This window comes from Acomys russatus, chromosome 10, assembly GCF_903995435.1.
Source record: "Acomys russatus chromosome 10, mAcoRus1.1, whole genome shotgun sequence".
Lineage (NCBI taxonomy): Eukaryota > Metazoa > Chordata > Mammalia > Rodentia > Muridae > Acomys > Acomys russatus.
In genome coordinates, this window is record NC_067146.1 from 50,247,989 (window position 1) to 50,265,242 (window position 17,254).

The 17,254-nt window shown below is 44.8% G+C and overlaps 1 protein-coding gene across 1 annotated transcript in view; it reads right to left on the reverse strand.

The window, feature by feature from the left end:
- Fbxl13 (F-box and leucine rich repeat protein 13) overlaps window positions 1-17,240 on the reverse strand; it is a 193,337-nt gene extending 176,097 nt beyond the window's left edge. Inside the window, exons 1-3 of the mRNA XM_051152111.1 lie at window positions 17,065-17,240; window positions 6,102-6,205; window positions 4,490-4,580 (exon numbers count right to left, since the gene is read on the reverse strand). Coding sequence (XP_051008068.1) covers window positions 4,490-4,580; window positions 6,102-6,205; window positions 17,065-17,139 — 270 coding nt within the window. The 5' untranslated portion in view covers window positions 17,140-17,240. The remainder of the gene's footprint in view (window positions 1-4,489; window positions 4,581-6,101; window positions 6,206-17,064) is intronic.
- Window positions 17,241-17,254: the final 14 nt, after the last annotated feature.

Sequence of the window (17,254 nt, forward strand, 5' to 3'; positions counted from 1 at the left end):
ACTGTGATTACCTAGGATGCCTTCAGCAAGGCGAGGAGACCAAGGGATAAAGAAAGAGACAGGATTTGCCAAAATCGGCACAAGCAGCGCCAGCTCAGCCAGACACCAGGCTCTCAGAAGGAGAGCTGGGCTAGGATTCTCCTTCAGAGGCCCCCTCGAGCTCAGGACACACAGAAACAACTGCAAAACAGTAGCCTCATCTTTGAAACGGAGCACACAGCTGTCCGTCCACGCAGCACCATGGCAGGGTTTGAAGGGTTAGATTTTTCATCATCAGTCATGCCTCTTCATCTACAGTTTACTAAAAGGCTCCCTGTAACTGAAGGGCTTTGTGCACACACACACACACACACACACACACACACACACACACACACACACAAATGCTCATTGTTACATTGCTTTTAATTCTCTATTTAATAAACACATTTAAATAAGTGCAACTTTAGAGAAATAATTTTTCTAAACGTGTAGATGTTTACTAACAACTTGATTAAGCAAAGCCGCTGAAACAATTTAGACAAATATTACAAATATTATTTTTGAGGAAGAGTCTTGCTGTATAGATCAGGAAGATGTGGTATGCCTCGAGTCGGGGTAAAGGTATTCATTACATCTCAGAGGCCATAAATAACAGGAAACAGCACACGCAATTATCATACAATTGCTATTCTTCTTCTGTTACATTTAAATTTACAGAAAACAGTGTTAATGTAGTTCAAATTATTATTCCCATGCTTTGTTTCAGATTATTGAAATATTTAAGTTTGATGCCTTCTCAAGGTCTAGTAATTCTCTTTTGGGGGGTTTTGGTTTGATTTTTTTTTTTTTTTTTTTTTTGAGACAGGATCTCACTATGTAAGCTCTGGCTGTCCTGGAACTCACTCTGTAGACCAGGCTGGCCTCGAACTCACAGAGCTCTGCCCGCCTCTCTTCCAAGTGCTGGGATTAAAGCTGTGTCACTGCACTCACCTCTATCCAGACTGAAAAAAAGAAAAAAAGAAAGAAAGAAATGCTTTGACAGATAGCAATATTCAGGGTTTGGTTTCCAACACTCCTAGACCATTAAAGCCACGCCCCCAAGGCCCTAGGGGTAACTTGCCTTTTTATAAATGAACTTTATTTATATCTATGAGACTATATTTTTTACTTCTCAATCAATTTATTTATTTACTTTACATCCCAGTAGGAACCTCCCTCCCTCCTCATCTCCCAGTCCCTCCACTCTCCCTTTGCCTCCCTCCCTTTCTTCTCAGAAAAAGCTCATGTTTTTCATTTTAATTTTAGGTTTTTGTTAGATGGCATTCCAATGACAGCACCATTTTAAAAGCTGTATATGGGATCCCACAGTGGTCACTCATGCCTTTAAAGGAGTCCAGGACAGCTAGGACTACACAGAGAAGCCCTGCCTCAAAAAAACAAAATAAAGTCTCAAAATACAAATTTAAAAGATTCATTTTTTTTAAAAAGCTGTATATATGAATATATTTCTTGCCCATATTTAAGGAGGTAATATATAAAAACTTATAGTTAGATTTGTGTTCTGTGTGTGTGTCTGTGTGTGTATCTGTGCGTGTGTCTCTCTGTGTGTGTGTCTGTGTGTCTCTGTGTATGTGTGTGTATGTGTCTGTGCATATGTGTGTGTGTCTCGTGTCTGTGTGTGTGTGTGTGTGTGTGTGTCTTTGTGTGTAAGTCACAGAGGAGAAGAAGGCAATATAATTTTTCATATTTTAAAGAGTAGACTAAAAAAATACTAAAATGGTTACCTAATGGGAAGGATAAGTTAGAAAGATCTCAATATTAATTCTGTATTTCATAATGTTATACATAATTGGAAAAGCTTAATTATATCAAAGAGAAAAGTAGGTGACATCAACATTAAGCAATAATTACTTTGGGTGCAAGGTATATAATCCCAACACTCAGAGAGGCAAAGGCAGGCAGATCTCTGAGTTCCACAGTCACTGGCCAATCCCAGTTAGAGTCATGTAGTCACAGATAGGATTCCCCTAGAAGCCTTTGAGCCTGTGAGCTCCCCCTCAGGTCTCCGCCATTTTGTATGAATGGTTGACCCCTCCATGCAGACTGTTCCTACAGAATAAACACTCTTTGTTTTTACATAGTATTTGAGTCTGAGTTCTTCCTTCATCAGTTCTCAGACTCTTACAGGCTACACAGAGAAACCCTGACTTGAAAAATCAAAATCAAAAAAATTAAAAAAAAAAAGTATTACTTTTATTAAAACTACCTAATAAGATCCATCCACCTTAGGGGCAAAAAAGAATTGTTTGATGTCTCTAATGTGAATTTAGTATCCTTTAGAGGAAAACATTTGTTTTTATGTCTACATGTTTGCCTGAACGTAGACCATGTGAGAGTTTGGTACACATAGGAGCCAGAGGAGGGTGTCAGCTGCCCTGGAACTAGAATTATAGACTGTTGTGAGTTGCCATGTCAGTGCTGGGAACCCAACCCTTGTCCTCTACAAGAAAAGCCAGTGCTTTTAACCACTGAGTCATCTCTAGCACGCACATTCAGTGTTGTTGTTGTTTTATTATTATTTTATTATTAGACAGGGTTTCTCTGTGTAGCTCTAGCTATTCTGTAATCAGGCTGGCCTTAAACTCAGAGAGCCACCTGCTTCTGCCTCCCTAGCTCTGGGATTAAAGGCTTGTGCCACCACACCCTGCTGGACATTCAGTATTCTTAATGACAGTGGCTCTCTGGTACTGTTACTTTGAAACTCTATTATGTGTGCTGTAGAATACAATTAATATGCAATTATGCTGTTGCCTACAGGACATCTAACCACTCAGGTTGTCAACTGTGAGCAGTAACTGTGACCACTCACTGATGATTAACTTTTATGTTCAAACCCAAAGGACTTCTAACAACACATAAGCTTTAGATTTGAATTGTCGATGCCCCATAGAATTCTCCCCAGTTGTTTAAAGATTCCCTAGGGACTTCTAGAAAGGTTGGTACAACCTGATTTTATGTGTTCTATAATCCTTGTCAAAATACTAGCTATGAAGTTATCTCTAGATAGATAGATAGAGATAGACACGTATTAATGTTTTTCAGATATGTTTGCATGTTTACAGCAATGCTTTTTTAATCAGAATAACATTGAAAGCAAAGTTATTCTAGAGAGAAAACATGGGCACAGGGAACTAAGAATCCTCTCCTCTGCACCTCTTCTAAGCCCTGATGCTGTCCGCAAACATCTCCAAGAACACGGCTTGCAGATATCTGCACTCTTTGGTACATCGAAGCTCTGTGGTCAATAGAGTGTAGCTCTTAGTCTACACACCACGGCACACATCAATTCTGATGCCCATGCGCTGGTGCCGCTAGGTACCCAGATGTGGCAGCACCACCCCAGCCCTCTACATCTGTTTCTCCGTTGCAGAACAATGAGGATCCGAGGCTAACGTCCCCGTGTTCCTGAGGCTCCGCTCATGCTTTGAATATGACTTTGATTGCAACTTTCAATGCCCAGCTTTACTGGGAGCCCCCAAGTTTTGCTTAGGCTTATACAGGCCACATACATCCCTGGCATCGCCAAGTGTCATAAACTGTCCTGAGAGTATCTAATTTTCTTTTGACATTTCTCTCTCCATGTGTTTTTTGCCAAACACACACACACACACACACACACACACACACACACACACACACACACACTGTTCAAAAGATCTCCATCTCCTGTATTTACTCCCTTGTTCTCTTCAAGAATCAAAGCCAGCAGCCAGGCTCGGTGGCACACACCTACAATCCCAGCCCTTGGGGAGGCAAAGGCAGGTGGATCTCTGTGCGTTCAAGGCCAGCCTGGGTCTACAAAGTTAGTCCAGGACAGTCAAGGCTACCTAGAGGAAACCCTGTCAGGGGGAAAAAAAAAAGGAAAGAAAAAAATTAAGAATCAAAGCCAGCTGCTGGAGGCTCCACCTTTCGGGCACAACCAGGTATGGCTTTCAAGTTCAGTCTGATTAACATTTTGGCCACATCTTCACAAGCATGCCTCCCTTTATCCTCATCTATCAGGGCTGCCAACAGACAGTGGAAAGTGGAACCCAAAAGGAGGAAAAAGAAAACACCCCCTTTAAGAGCTCTCTAAAGCTTTGGTTTTGTTTTTGAAAGAGGATCTTGCCAAGTAGTCCAAATAGATCTCAGTCTTTCCATCCTCCTGCCTCAGCCTCCTGAGTGCTGGGGTTACAGGGTGTGCTATTTAACCTAGCTTTCATAATGCTGTTTCTGTGCATGAGAGGAAGAAAAGGAGAAAAGCAGACAGTCAAAAATAGAAAAAAAAATGCCTGTCTGTTCCTTACAAGTGTGAAGGTTTGACCTGTGTGTGTGCTAGTCTCTCACTCTCCTCTGTGGCTCCAATTCAACAAGGATTCTGGCCTCACATCCCCCAAAACACCTAAGGTCTGTTTGGGTATTTCCATCAGAACGTATAAGATGTGTTTCAGAATGCTTGATTAATTACCAGCTGTTCATCGAGTCCAAAGAGTTGTTCCAAGTAAGTTTCAGACAGTCTTCGGATTTTTGGTTTCAGTGATGGATCAATGCACATATCCCTTTAATACAATCACAAAGCAAGGTCAAGATTAATTCCATTTTGAAGTAATTTTATAACTGAGTCACTGATTCTTGGGGGAGTGGTGGGGATTTCCCCTGAGGAGGCAGGTCAGAATCACCTCACCAAGAATTTGCTGTGCATAAGTGGATTTTAGCCATCTACTGGACGATAAATATACTATAATGCATGGGCCCACAGAAGAGAAGTAACAAAGAGGACCCAACGGAGGATGCTTAAATCTCACTCAGAAGGGGAAAAAGAATAGACAGAGGTAGTGGTTGAAGACAGGAACTAAGGTAGGAGAGGGAGCACAGAGAGAAATCAGGGTGGAGGTCAGACCTGGGGAGAATGAGGGTAGGAGGACAGAAAACCTGCAGAGAAAAAAGAAACTGTGGGCTGAGGCATCTCTGTGACAAGCTGGAGACCTAAGTCAGAATAGACCTCTGGGAGGATGTGAAGGGGACCCTAGCTGAGACTCCTAGTAGCAGGGGGCATGGAGACTGAGGAGGGCACCCTCTAACTAGGTAAGACTCCTAGTGGAGGGAGGGGAACACCAGCCCATCCACAGAAACTTGGACCCAAGATATGCAGGGATAAAGATAGAACAGAAGTTGAGGGAATATCCAACCGAATGCCTAGCCAAACCCAAAGCCACCCCATGGGGGAAAGCCAACCCTGACACTATTAGCAATACCGTGCTATGCTCGCGGACAGGAGCCTATCAGAGTTGTCCTCTGAGAGGATCCACCCAGGAGCAGTTCAAAACAGATGCTGAGACTCACAGCCAAACACTGGCCAAAGCATAAGGAGTCTAGTGGAAAAGTGGTGGGCAGGGGGTGCAGGGAGAGGATAAAAGGACCTAGAGGTGACAAGAGCCAACTAACCAGGGCCCAGAGGAGCCTGTGAAGACTGAAGCACCAACCAAGGACCATATATGGACTGGACCTAAGGCCCCTACACAGAGTTAGCCGATGGGCAGCTCAGCCTTCATGTGGGTCCAATAGTAAGGGGGGCCAAGACTATCTCTGATATGGCCTCTGTTGCCTGCTTTTGTTTTATCACTTCCCTGTGACAGGACTGCCTTGCTAGGCCACAGGGGAAGAGGAAGGACTCAGTCCTGATGTGACTTGATGAGCTGGGGTGGGGGGAGGGAAGGGGGCGGGAGGGTGGGACTGGGAGGAGAGGAGGGAGGAGACTACAACTGGGACGCCAACTGAACAAATAAGAATATTTTTTAAAAAGAAATTGTTGAGCTCCTAAGGATGATGTGCTGCCCTTTTCTCATCCTCACCGTGAAACACCTGCCCCAGGATCCCAAATGGGAGCTCACCGTGTTTCTCACACTGCGAGTCAGTGAGCATGTTATTCACATTAAATCTTGGGGACCTAACAGCCTATGGAGGGATTCCTTAACAAGTCCCAGATTTGAAAACATTCATCGGCAGGATTTTATCGTGATACTATACAAAGTTCGAGGCCTTCAAAATATTTCCCTATCATACATCAAAACAACACTTACCAAAGAAGGTTTTCCAGACCATTGTTAATGATAATTTTGATCATTTGCTCTAAATATTTCAATGGGTCCTCGGGACAGGTCACAAGCAAACCACATAACAGCGCCTGTTAAAGAAGAGAATAAGAAAACAGCCAGCGGTCCGACATCCCATGCTTCTCACTCGCACAGCCCTTTCTGTTGCTGTGTTGACATGCTGTTACAGTCAAATCAAAATTGAGTGCACCTGTCTCTGTTTAAAAATTCCTATAGAGGCCGGGCGTGGTGGCGCACGCATGTAATCCCAGCACTCGGGAGGCAGAGGCAGGCGGATTGCTGTGAGTTCAAGGCCAGCCTGGTCTACAAAGTGAGTCCAGGACAGCCAAGGCTAACACAGAGAGACCTTGTCTCGGGGGGGGGGGGGGGGGGTGGAATCCTATAGAGGACACAACAGAAGTTACTGTACAGCATTCTGAGTTACGTTGGAAATTTTTTTGTACAAATCTGAAGGTAGTTATAATGCTTAGATCCAGAGTTTCAACCCTTTTAAAGGATGAAGAATAGAGGGGTGGTGGCGCACGCTTTTAATCCCAGCACTCGGGAGGCAGAGACAGACAGAGCTCTGTGAGTTCGAGGCCAGCCAGGTCTACAGGAGTCCAGGACAACCAGGGCTACATAGAGAAACCTTGTCTCAAACAAAAACAAAACAAAACAAAAACACAGAACAAAAGAATGAGGAACCATTTTTTAAATTAAAAAAAAAAAAAAAAAAACCAAAAAACTCTTCAAGTCAAAACTTAAAGAGACTTGATAAAAACCCATGGTCAAAACCTACTGTGGCAATAAGTGTAGTCTTCACCCTTCATCAAAGAAACTCCTCTTCGAGACAGATGTAGACCACTACAGAAACCACAACCAATCAATATGGAAAGCTATGGAGCCCAGTCCCAGTGGCCACATCTACAAACCACTCCTGCACCTAAGGCTCAGGGAGGCTTTGCAGAAGAGGGCCGGAAAGACCGTTGCTGTGAGTGTGTGTCTCCTAGTGACATCAGAAGCTTCGCCCATGGACAGTCTCACCAAATGACTGTCCACACACGAGCTGAAGGGCCACACCAATGGACATATGGGAAAATCTGTTCTGCCTGAATTCTGAATAATGAAATTCCTCCCTTTGCAACCCCCCCCCCCCACCTCTCAATGTGAAGCCCGTTAGGAACTGGCTAACAGGATACCTAAGCCTCTCCCTCTCTACCTCCTGTTGGAAATAAGAGAATGAAAAATTCAAGAGACTAAGACACTAGTGAAAACAAGACAGGTTTTAATGTGCAAGGAAGCAGAAAAGGCCAAAATAGCCACCCAGTAGCACCTGTTTAAATCCTCTGTCTTCTTTTCCAATGGCAGGAGCATGCACCCTTCCCAAATTCTAGATGTTTTTTTCTTAAATGAAAACAAAACAAAAACAAAAACAAAAAAACAGCGCTAGAGAGATGGCTTAGCCATTCAAAGCACCCTGCTCTTGAAGGATCCAGTTTGGTCCCAGCACTCACATGGCTGCTTAGGGTTATTGGCATCTCCAGATCCAGAGAATATAGCCTACTTTTACAGCCTTGCTGGGCACCAGGCATGTATAAAGTGCATACACAAAAAAATAAATCTTTTTTTTTTTTTTTTTCAAGAAAATGGACCATAACAACCTCTTAGACTCCCTGATCCAGCCCCCTCCAACCTCTCTCGGGAGGACCTCAGCTACTTGAAGACTAAATATGGCCGTACAAGACATCCTTGGTTCCCACCACAGCTGCAAGCTAGATTTTAAAAGGTGGTTATCACCTGAAAGGCAGCAAGGGACCTCCTAACAGGGCTAGACCCTTCCACTACAAGGGCTTCCTGAATGGCTCTGCTGACAAACTCATCTGTCTCTGGCACCTTGCTGTGTGGAGCTACAGAGCCCAGGGGCTTCTATTTTCCCCAGTCTGCGGCCTGTCCCTCCTCCATATTCTGGTGTCTAGAGGACATTTACATCAGAAGTATTTGGACACCAACCTGCTTTCTCAGGATGCTACCTAGGGCTCTGTATTTTTAGCAAACTCCTTGGGACGTTTCCATGCACACAAAAGTCTGGGAGTCAGTTTAGTTCTTTAGAAATTAAGAGAGTTAGGGATCAGGTCAAGAAATATCAGAAAGTGCATGTTGCTTTGTATTTCCAAGCTCTATGGATCCAAAAAAGCTGCTTTCCCCCACCAAAACAAAACAAAACAAAAAAAAACCTTAGCCTGGAGAAGCCTAGTCAAATTGAGAGAATAAGTCTCAGAAACAGTGATTTAGGCATATGGAGCTAGCGTGTTGGAAAGTTTGCTTTTTGTAAAGAAATATCACTGATCATTTGTTCCTAGTGGGTAAAACAGCACAGCATGCAGCTGTACACATTGGTGAGTGGATGCACACAACACTCTGCCAACAAGGCAGTGTGGAGAGCGAATAAATATTTTCTGTCTGCTTGTCTTGAGAAGTGCTAGGGATGGAACTCAAGGCCTTGGGCACACTCAGCAAGGATCACAGAGCTAACTCCTCAAGCGCTGCTTTCTGCTCGATGAAAAGGTCCGGGGAGACAGCTCCGCAGAGAAAAGCACTCGCTGTACAAGAACGACAGCTGCCTCTGTTTGTGTTCCCTTAAGTAGGACCGTGAAGGTGTGCATGTCACAGGACTCAGATGAGGACTAAACACATTAGCGTATGCAAACCGCTTTGACTCACATCCAGACCAGAATAGCGCTAGGATAACACCGCAAGTGATCATGGGAGTCTTTAGCTTCCCCACGGCTGATTGCCACCTCCCCTAAGGGAAAAGGCCAAAGAAAGGCGGCCCGGGATGTTCTCATATACCACTGAAAGTGAAGTGTGGGAGCAAGGAGAGGCACTCCTGGGAGATCAGCATCAGTCCCCCTGTCAGGCTGATGGCCCATGGCCGTAGCTGCTGTAAAAATGTCCCCTCTGCACACTGCTGCATTGGGAGCTGACATTCGAACACGTGAGCCTCGTGGGGACACATTCCAGCCAGAGTCACTCCTGACGAAACCCCTGTCCTTGTATTCCTTGCGCAGACCACCTAACCCTAACCCCGACTCACACAAAAGTGTGAGTGTGCGTGTGGCTTCCTTCCTACAGAACCGGATATGAGGAGAACTCGGTGCTATCTATTTGGAAATGTTTTCTTCACATATAAACACAGAAGCATATCTGTTAAACAGACAATAGAACAAGCAGTGAAGATGTCTACATGCTTTGAAAAGGAAAAGAAATGAGAAAGAAAAAAGAAGGTTGCTTAAAAAAAAAAAAAAAGTGCCATGTGAGTGAGAATCACAGTTCCAGAATGTCCTTTACTTTGAAACTTTTCAAAACTTTTCCTATCCCTTCCCCAAACCCCACACAGCAAGGCAAGTGAGGTCTCCCACCCTGAGGCAGAGATGGAGCTAGCGTAGCATTGCTTTTAAGGTATGTTTTATTTTATATTTTAATAATGAACATTTGAAAATAAATCGGCTAATGTCTTATCAGCATTTAAGCAGATGATACCACTTTTTGACTTTAGAAGCTTTACAAATGGAAGTGTCCTGAGATTATTAGTAAAGCAAACCAACTGGTTTGGCCATGCAGAAGGAACAGTGTGGAGGAGAGAACACCCCTTGGGACGAGCATTTGGGGGTGTGTGGTGGGGGTGTGGGTGGGGTAGTCTATTTGATCCAGAGTCTGACTATGTTATCTATGCTAGTCTGAATAACCAAATCAAGCAACCCCCGTGCCTTGGTCTCCCAAGTTGCTAGGACTACAGGAATATGGCCACGCCCAGCTCAGACCGGATACGTTACAGGGGAGGAGCCGCAGCCCCGGGGATGTGAGACACACAACCATATGAATGCCTGTCAGATCCCACAGCCAATGGAGAGAGAGAGATTATCTTGTGTGGCTAATGCCTAGATAAAATGACTGGAGAAATAATGAATTGGCAGCTTTTTGTGTTGTTAATGCGGAGCCCCCTTCCCCCCCCCCCCCCCCCCCCCCCCCCCCCCCCCCCCACTTAGACCACATCTGTGAACTGGCTTGGCTGGGCAGGAAACTCAGCAAAAATTTGCTACGCCTCCCCCTAAACACACACACCTAAGAAGCCATAAACTGTTGACCCAAAAGTCCAGGCAGCCTCTCCTCTCCCAAATCAGCAAGTTGTCCCTTGACACAAATTCCTGATTCTTGTATCTCTGAAAAACGCTCTGTTCCCCTAGCTGGTCTCCTGGACTCAAGCAATTTCCTTTCCTTTTTTTTAATTTTATTTTTTATTTTTCATTAATTTATTCTCTCATATGTTACATCCTGACTGCAGTTTCTCCTCCCTCCCCATCCACTCCTGTTTCCCTTCAGAAAAGGGCAGGCCTCCCAGGGATATCAGCCAAACATGACATGTCAAGTTCCATAGGACAGCATAAGAAAACTCACAGAGACAGGCAGCACAGTCTCCTGTGGGGCCCATAAAATGGGAGTAGGGACTACTTCTGACATAGTGCCCACACATTGATCACTTCCCCCGTGGCGGGGTGGTCTTGCCAGGCCACAGAGGAAGAGGATACAGGCAGTCCAGATGAGACTTGATAGGCTAAGGTCACGTGTTAGGGGAGGAGGGCTGGGGGGCGGGGGAGAGAAGGGGATGAGGGGGGAGGGCGGGACCAGGAGGCTACAAGGGAGGGGCCTACAATTGGGATGGAAAGTGAACAGACTTATAAATAAATAAATAAATAAATAAATAAAAAGAAAGAAAGAAAGGAAAACCCACAGAGTCAACAAACCTGAACTCCTAGGGGCTCACTGAGACTGAACCAAGAACCAGGGAGCCTGCAGGGATCTAACCCAGGCCAAACCACCACGCCTTTCTTGTGCACCTCTGACAGGTTATCTGCTCCTTAAACAAATAACCAATAACAGAATCTATGTGGCTTATAAACAAATGTTGGGGTTTTTTTCCAAATACAAATTGACAACTGAATCTTGAAAGAAATATAAATCATAAAACCTTCATTTAAAAAAATAAGAAAAATTCAAGTGGCTTTACAGTCATGATTTGTAATTGAAGCTTGCTCTCTGCTGGTAAGAGCTGGCTTTGCATGCTCCTATCATTTTCCTAGACAGTAAACTGAAATCCAGCATCAGTTTGAAAGTGAGGTTCGGTGCTTTTCTGTTGTAGGTGTAATAATACGCCTCCTCCTCCTCTTATTCCTACTCCTACATACTCCTCCTTCATAAGCCTCCTCCTCCTCCTCCTCCTCCTCCTCCTCTTCTTCTTCTTCTTCTTCTTCTTCTTCTTCTTCCTTCTTCTTCTTCTTCTTCTTCTTCTTCTTCTTCTTCTTCTTCTAGTCAGGGTTTCTCTATGTAGCCTTGGCTGTCCTGGACTCCCTTTAAGACCAGGCTGGCCTCAAACTCACAACGATCTGCCTGCCTCTGCCTCCCAAGTGCTGGAATCAAAGTGTAGTTTCTTACTGGTTCAATGCTAAGTTTATTTGTTTAATAATCTTGTAGACAATGAAGCCATAATACATAGCTCCTCTTTGGTCTCTCTGGAGCAGGCCTGTGTCTCAGTAGGTAACATACTTAGTTCTACCAAGTAGAAAAAGAAATACATACACATGTCTAATTTTTTTAACGTACTCAAATCCCACCAACAGAGCATCATTGTGTGGGCTCCTATTTTAATCATTTGTTTCAAAATATAGGTATGCTTCAGAAGTACCTCCAAGGGGCAGATAGTGAGATGCTCGCACAGTGTGCACCACTGGCTACTTTTTGAGAGAAGTGACTATAGTGAATCAGAAGAAAACTCAAGCTGGGCGTGGTGGCGCACGCCTTACTCCCAGCACTTGGGAGGCAGAGGCAGGCAGATCGCTGTGAGTTCAAGGCCAGCCTGATCTATTCAAAGGGGGTCCAGGACAGCCAATGCTAGCTACACAGAGAAACCCTGGAGAGAGAGAGAGAGAAAGAAAGAGAGAGAGACAGAGACAGACAGAGAGAGAGACAGAGAGAGAGAGAAGAGAGAGAGAGAGAGACAGACAGACAGAGACAGAGAGAGGAGAGAGGAGAGATGGGGAGAGAGAGAGAGAAAGAGAGAGAAAAAAAGAAAATTCAAGTATTCACGGTTTCTACAATTCTTTCTAGGTACATCCCTCTAGGTGTTGCCACTACTTTTTTTTATTAATTTGGAGTTTCTAAAATGTACAGTTCCTGAACCATAAAATGGTTTATACAGAGTAAACTTTGTTGCCCAAATTTCTAAGTATCTGATTATCTGATTCATTTATTAAAATACAAGACACTTCAAAATATCTAGTTCTGGATTGAGGAGACAGGTCAGTGAGTAACGCACTTGCCTCACAAACTTGAGGACCTGAGTTTGAATGCCCAGGACCCATGTAAAGCCCCAGCATCCCTGGGATGTTGGGGTGGGAGGTGGGATGAAGACAGGAGAATCCCTGACACTCAAGGACCAACAGGCCTGGCATCAAAGAACAAAGAGACCCCGTTTCAAACAAGGCGAAGGCAAGAACTGACAGCCAAGCTTGTCCCACGTACACCGTGGCGTGCATATGCCACCTCTCATGCATCAACACATACACCCAAAACATGCTTTAAAATACTTAGTTCCAAGGGCTTTTTTATAGGGCTATTACTGTATTTTTACATTCGTATCTTTCGTGTACACAACAAGAACATTTCACAAGATTCTAAGGATGAGAGATACCAGCCTCCTGTTATTGAGATGATCATATGAGAAAGACAGAGACAGAGAGTATTTCTTGACAGAATATTACTTTTTATTCTTATGCTTTAAAAAAAAAAGATTTATTTATTATTACGTATACAGTGCTCTGCCTGCATGTACACCTGCGGGTCAGAAGAGGGCATCAGATCACATTATAGCTGGTTGTGAGCCACCATGCCATTTCTGGGAATTGAACTCAGGACCTCTGGAGGTGCAGGCAGTGCTCTTAACCTCAGAGCCACCTCTCCAGCCTCTAATTTTATACTTTTAACATTCACCATTCACTGGTTTACTGATTCCCTTACTTACTGTGTGTGCACGTGAGGAGATCAGAGAACAACCTTCAGGAGACCAATTAAGTAAGGTACCTGAAGTTGACCTCCCGCCTCCACGTGGCGTATGCATCCCAGTGCAAAAATACATGTAAGACCATGCAGAGTAGTGAAAATCCACGGAGGAAGAATCTTCTTCAGGGGACTGACAAAGCCCAGCCCTTTCTCCCAGCCATGGACCTAGAGTGAGGACAGGGCTGGGTCCAGGCAGAGGAAACTCCACCAGTCATAGAGAGGGAAATCCGCCGGCTTTTGGTGGTTGCGTAGGACGGAAAGAATAAGAAGTGCCCAAATGTGGCCATTTGCTCAATAATAAGTGCATTTGGGTCTAGGGGGTTCGTGGAAGAAGCTGGGAGCTAGCCACAACTACCTGTAAGAAGTGTTGGGGGTTGGCCTGCTGCTATGTATTCTAATGGCTGCTGCCCAGACGAGCACATTCTCATGTATACCTGTCCTTGTTGTGTAAGCCTTGCCTAAGAAATGATTCCTGTTTGGCCAATAAAAAGCCAATACCTGGGCAGGGCCGGAGGAAGGTAGGCCAGATCAGCATAGATACAGGAGAGCGACCCAGATGAGAGAATAAGTAAGCGTGTATGGAATTATGAATTGGGGGGTGGGGTAGCCCAGATAGAAAGTACTAGAGCAGGTGGTGTGGGATACGTGATTGGGAGGTAAAGATAGCTCAGGAGGTAATATCTGCCCAGCCCCAGGGGAAATAAGGCTATTCTAAAATCTATCAGGTGTCTGTGTTTTTTTTATTGATTGGGATAGCAGGTTAGATAACACTGCCGTAATAATTATAAGGCTGATCATAAACATTATTAGACCCACCTTTTACATTAGCCACAACAAGGAGGGTGTTCACAGGAACAAGGGAAGAACCCTGCAGCCTAGCGTCACCCCAGCTTCACTGGCCTGGACGGAGGCCAGCTCTTCACTGTACAGTCAGGAAAGGAGGGGCCCTCTGTGCTGACAGAATGCATTGTGTAGATGTCTCCTGCTCTCTTTCTCTCGCTATCCCACAAAACAAATCACTCAACATGTGGAGGGGAGGAAATATGGCACTCAGTAGAGGAAGAAGAGAGACAACAGACAATAGACCCCAAATTATCCGGATATGGAAGGAATCAGTGTTTGGTTTTGTTTAAAACAGGCTCACTCGCCAAATTTCTTCAACTCAATATGTAGCCCAGGCTGGCCTAAAAGCAATCTTCCTGTCCTAGCTTCCTACGTCCTGGGGTTACAAACATGTGTCAACAACTTTCCAGGTGATGATTTTATAAAAACAACCATTAAGATGTTAGAAAACAGGAAATGATAGCAAAATAGATGAAAAGACATTTTCATGATTTTAAAAAGTGGAATGCACTGAACGGAGTCAGTGGGCATTTCAGGACTGAAAAGCCCACTAGGATCCCACTGAAAGTAGTTAACAGATGGGATGGAGCTCAGCATAAAACAAAACTAGTAAAGGTAGCAATCCATTGAACACATCAAGGAAACAGATCCAAAATTTCACCCGGAAGTAAAACATAGGACAAAGTATGGAAGCATCACCTGTCACTAAAATGCTGATGGCCCATTAGCTGAGACAGGAATTAGGGGGTGGGGTAGATAAGAGATGAGCTCCAGGATAGAGTCAGAGGTAGGGGGTTCATCCTGTACTCTGAGGAAGACAGTCATACAAACCTGAGGAGAGTAGCCAGCCATGTGGCCCACATAGAGTAAAATAAACATGTGAAACACGTTATGAGCTAGCCAGGGAACAAGGCAAAGCTTATGCCCTCGGCGTATATTCATAAATAATAAAGTCTCAGAGTCGTTATTTTGGGAACTGGGGTGTGGGTGGAAAAACCTGTGATTATAATTTTATTATACTCATGATTAGATTCCTACAAGAGAAAATAATTAGATAAAAATAGTAATATATTTAAGTGTTTGGTTCTAAAACTTATGAAAATTAAAAACGTTAATCAACAGATTCAACAAGCCTAGTATACTAGGTGGTTGTTGTTGGGTTGGTTGGTTTTTGGTTTGTTTTGGTTTTGGTGTGTGTGTGGGTGGGGTTATCTGTTTGTTTGTTTTGAGTCTTAGCATTACTAAGCCTGGGGAATCCTCAACCTTAGTGTCCCTAGCAAGGGAAACTGCACCTACCACTAGCACGAGCAGGCTTTTGGTTTTGGCTTTTCTTTCATCAGCATGTACACAAGTTTGTGGGGAAATGGCACTGTGGGTGAACAACCAGGTTTTACTGAGACCTCACGGGTGAGGTTCAGAAGACCTCAAGCATACATGGATGCCTGTGATAAGTGTATGTGTTACGCATATTTGCAGACAGCTTCTAGGAGAATGAAAGTCCTGGCAAATGGAATCAGACAGATATATAAATACAGAGTGAGCTGGCAGAACGGAATTCACCCTGATGGTCTCTGAGGAGACGTGAACAGAGCCTAGCTCTCTTTTGCACCTGTTGTTAATGTGTGAGCAGAGGCGACTGGGGGGCAGGGGCGTCTTCTCAGGATAAAACCATGGGGGTATGCCCCTATTTAACATGTTAACAAATACTTCCAGATTACCACCCTCCAGGGAAGAGCTGTACCAAATTGCCCTGAAAGTTGAATGGTGCTCCTCTCTTCTCCACTAGGCCATGGCATCTGCTTGGAACTCCTACTGCACCAGCCCACAACATACAGTGGCCACTAACAAAGAGTCACCAGCACTCTGGGCTCCATGCCCCCAGGAGGACAAAGCCTGGTATTCGGTACCATGCAGCCCTCTTGAGGCAAAGCAGAATTGGGAAATTATGGTGACTGCTCAAAAAGCACCTGAGACTCCATCCACAGGGACCTAATGGACCACGGAGGGAATATATGTTTTTCCGAATGGTGCCCTGATAAAGACAGTAGGTAAACTGTGCTCACTTCGGGCCAGATGATGGATTTCCAGACACCTCAACCAAGCGTGTCAAAGCCAGTAACTAGGCTGTGCTTACATAAGGCCAAATGACACATAACCTCGAGTTCCTGGCTTCCGCACTCCCACTAAATGAAGCTAGCTGCTCATAAATCCACCATACAATTTTAGTTACTGAGAGAAAGAGAAATGTCAACTTTTAAGCTAACCTTGTTAGAAACTATACTCTTCGGGTAATGTTAGAAGATGGGCGGGGGTGGTTTCTTGGCAACATTTAGAAATAATAACTTTGAAAGCCACAAGAAAAAATATACACCGACTTCCCCATTGTAAAGACTCCCCTCCCTCAGACGCCCACACTTGTCCGATCAGGTGTGTTTTGCTCTCTCTATTGCACCACCTTTGTTTCTGCTTTTAATAAATCCAGCTTTGCTTCATACTGGTTGGCCCTGAAATCCACTTCTTAGTTGAGACCCAGACCCCAGGTTTTGTTTGGGTGGCGATCTATAAAAAGGTGTGTCCAGTGCCAGGTTACTCTTCTTACCTCCCGCTAAAAGCGGGGAGAGGCAATTCTTACCACAGAACCCCCGAAGTCTCTAGTCTTCAAATGGCTCACCGCGCATTTCTTCCTCAAGGCGCTCTTCATAAACAGAACACTCTCTACTCTTCTCTGTGTGTCTGACACTTCTTCCCTCGTTCCTCTTGTCTAAACCTTCGAAGTTGGCACTTGAGGTTTCCAACCTGGGTCCTGTGCTCTTTCCCCCTGGAGAATTTGACTTCAACCTCTCCTACCCTGCTCCTTCCTAGCTCCAGCTCCGGGAGACTCCTTGTTTCTCCCCCCGGTATTTCCCCGCGCCCTCTGCCCTCGTGTGTGTGTGTGTGTGTGTGTGTGTGTGTGTGTGTGTGTGTGTGTGTGTGTGTGTGTGTGTGTGTCCAGTACCTCACATATCTGAGGGATGTAGTTGTCCCTGAAGTAGCTCTTCAGCCTGGGGGTGGCAGTACGAAGTGAAGCCATGATTAGAGGCGGGACTGAGAAACCGCGTTCCTGGGCTTCTGACTTCCACGCTGCGAAGGTGGAACGCGTCGGGGAGTTGCCCGGCAACCACGGGGGAGGAGCCTTACAGTCTCAG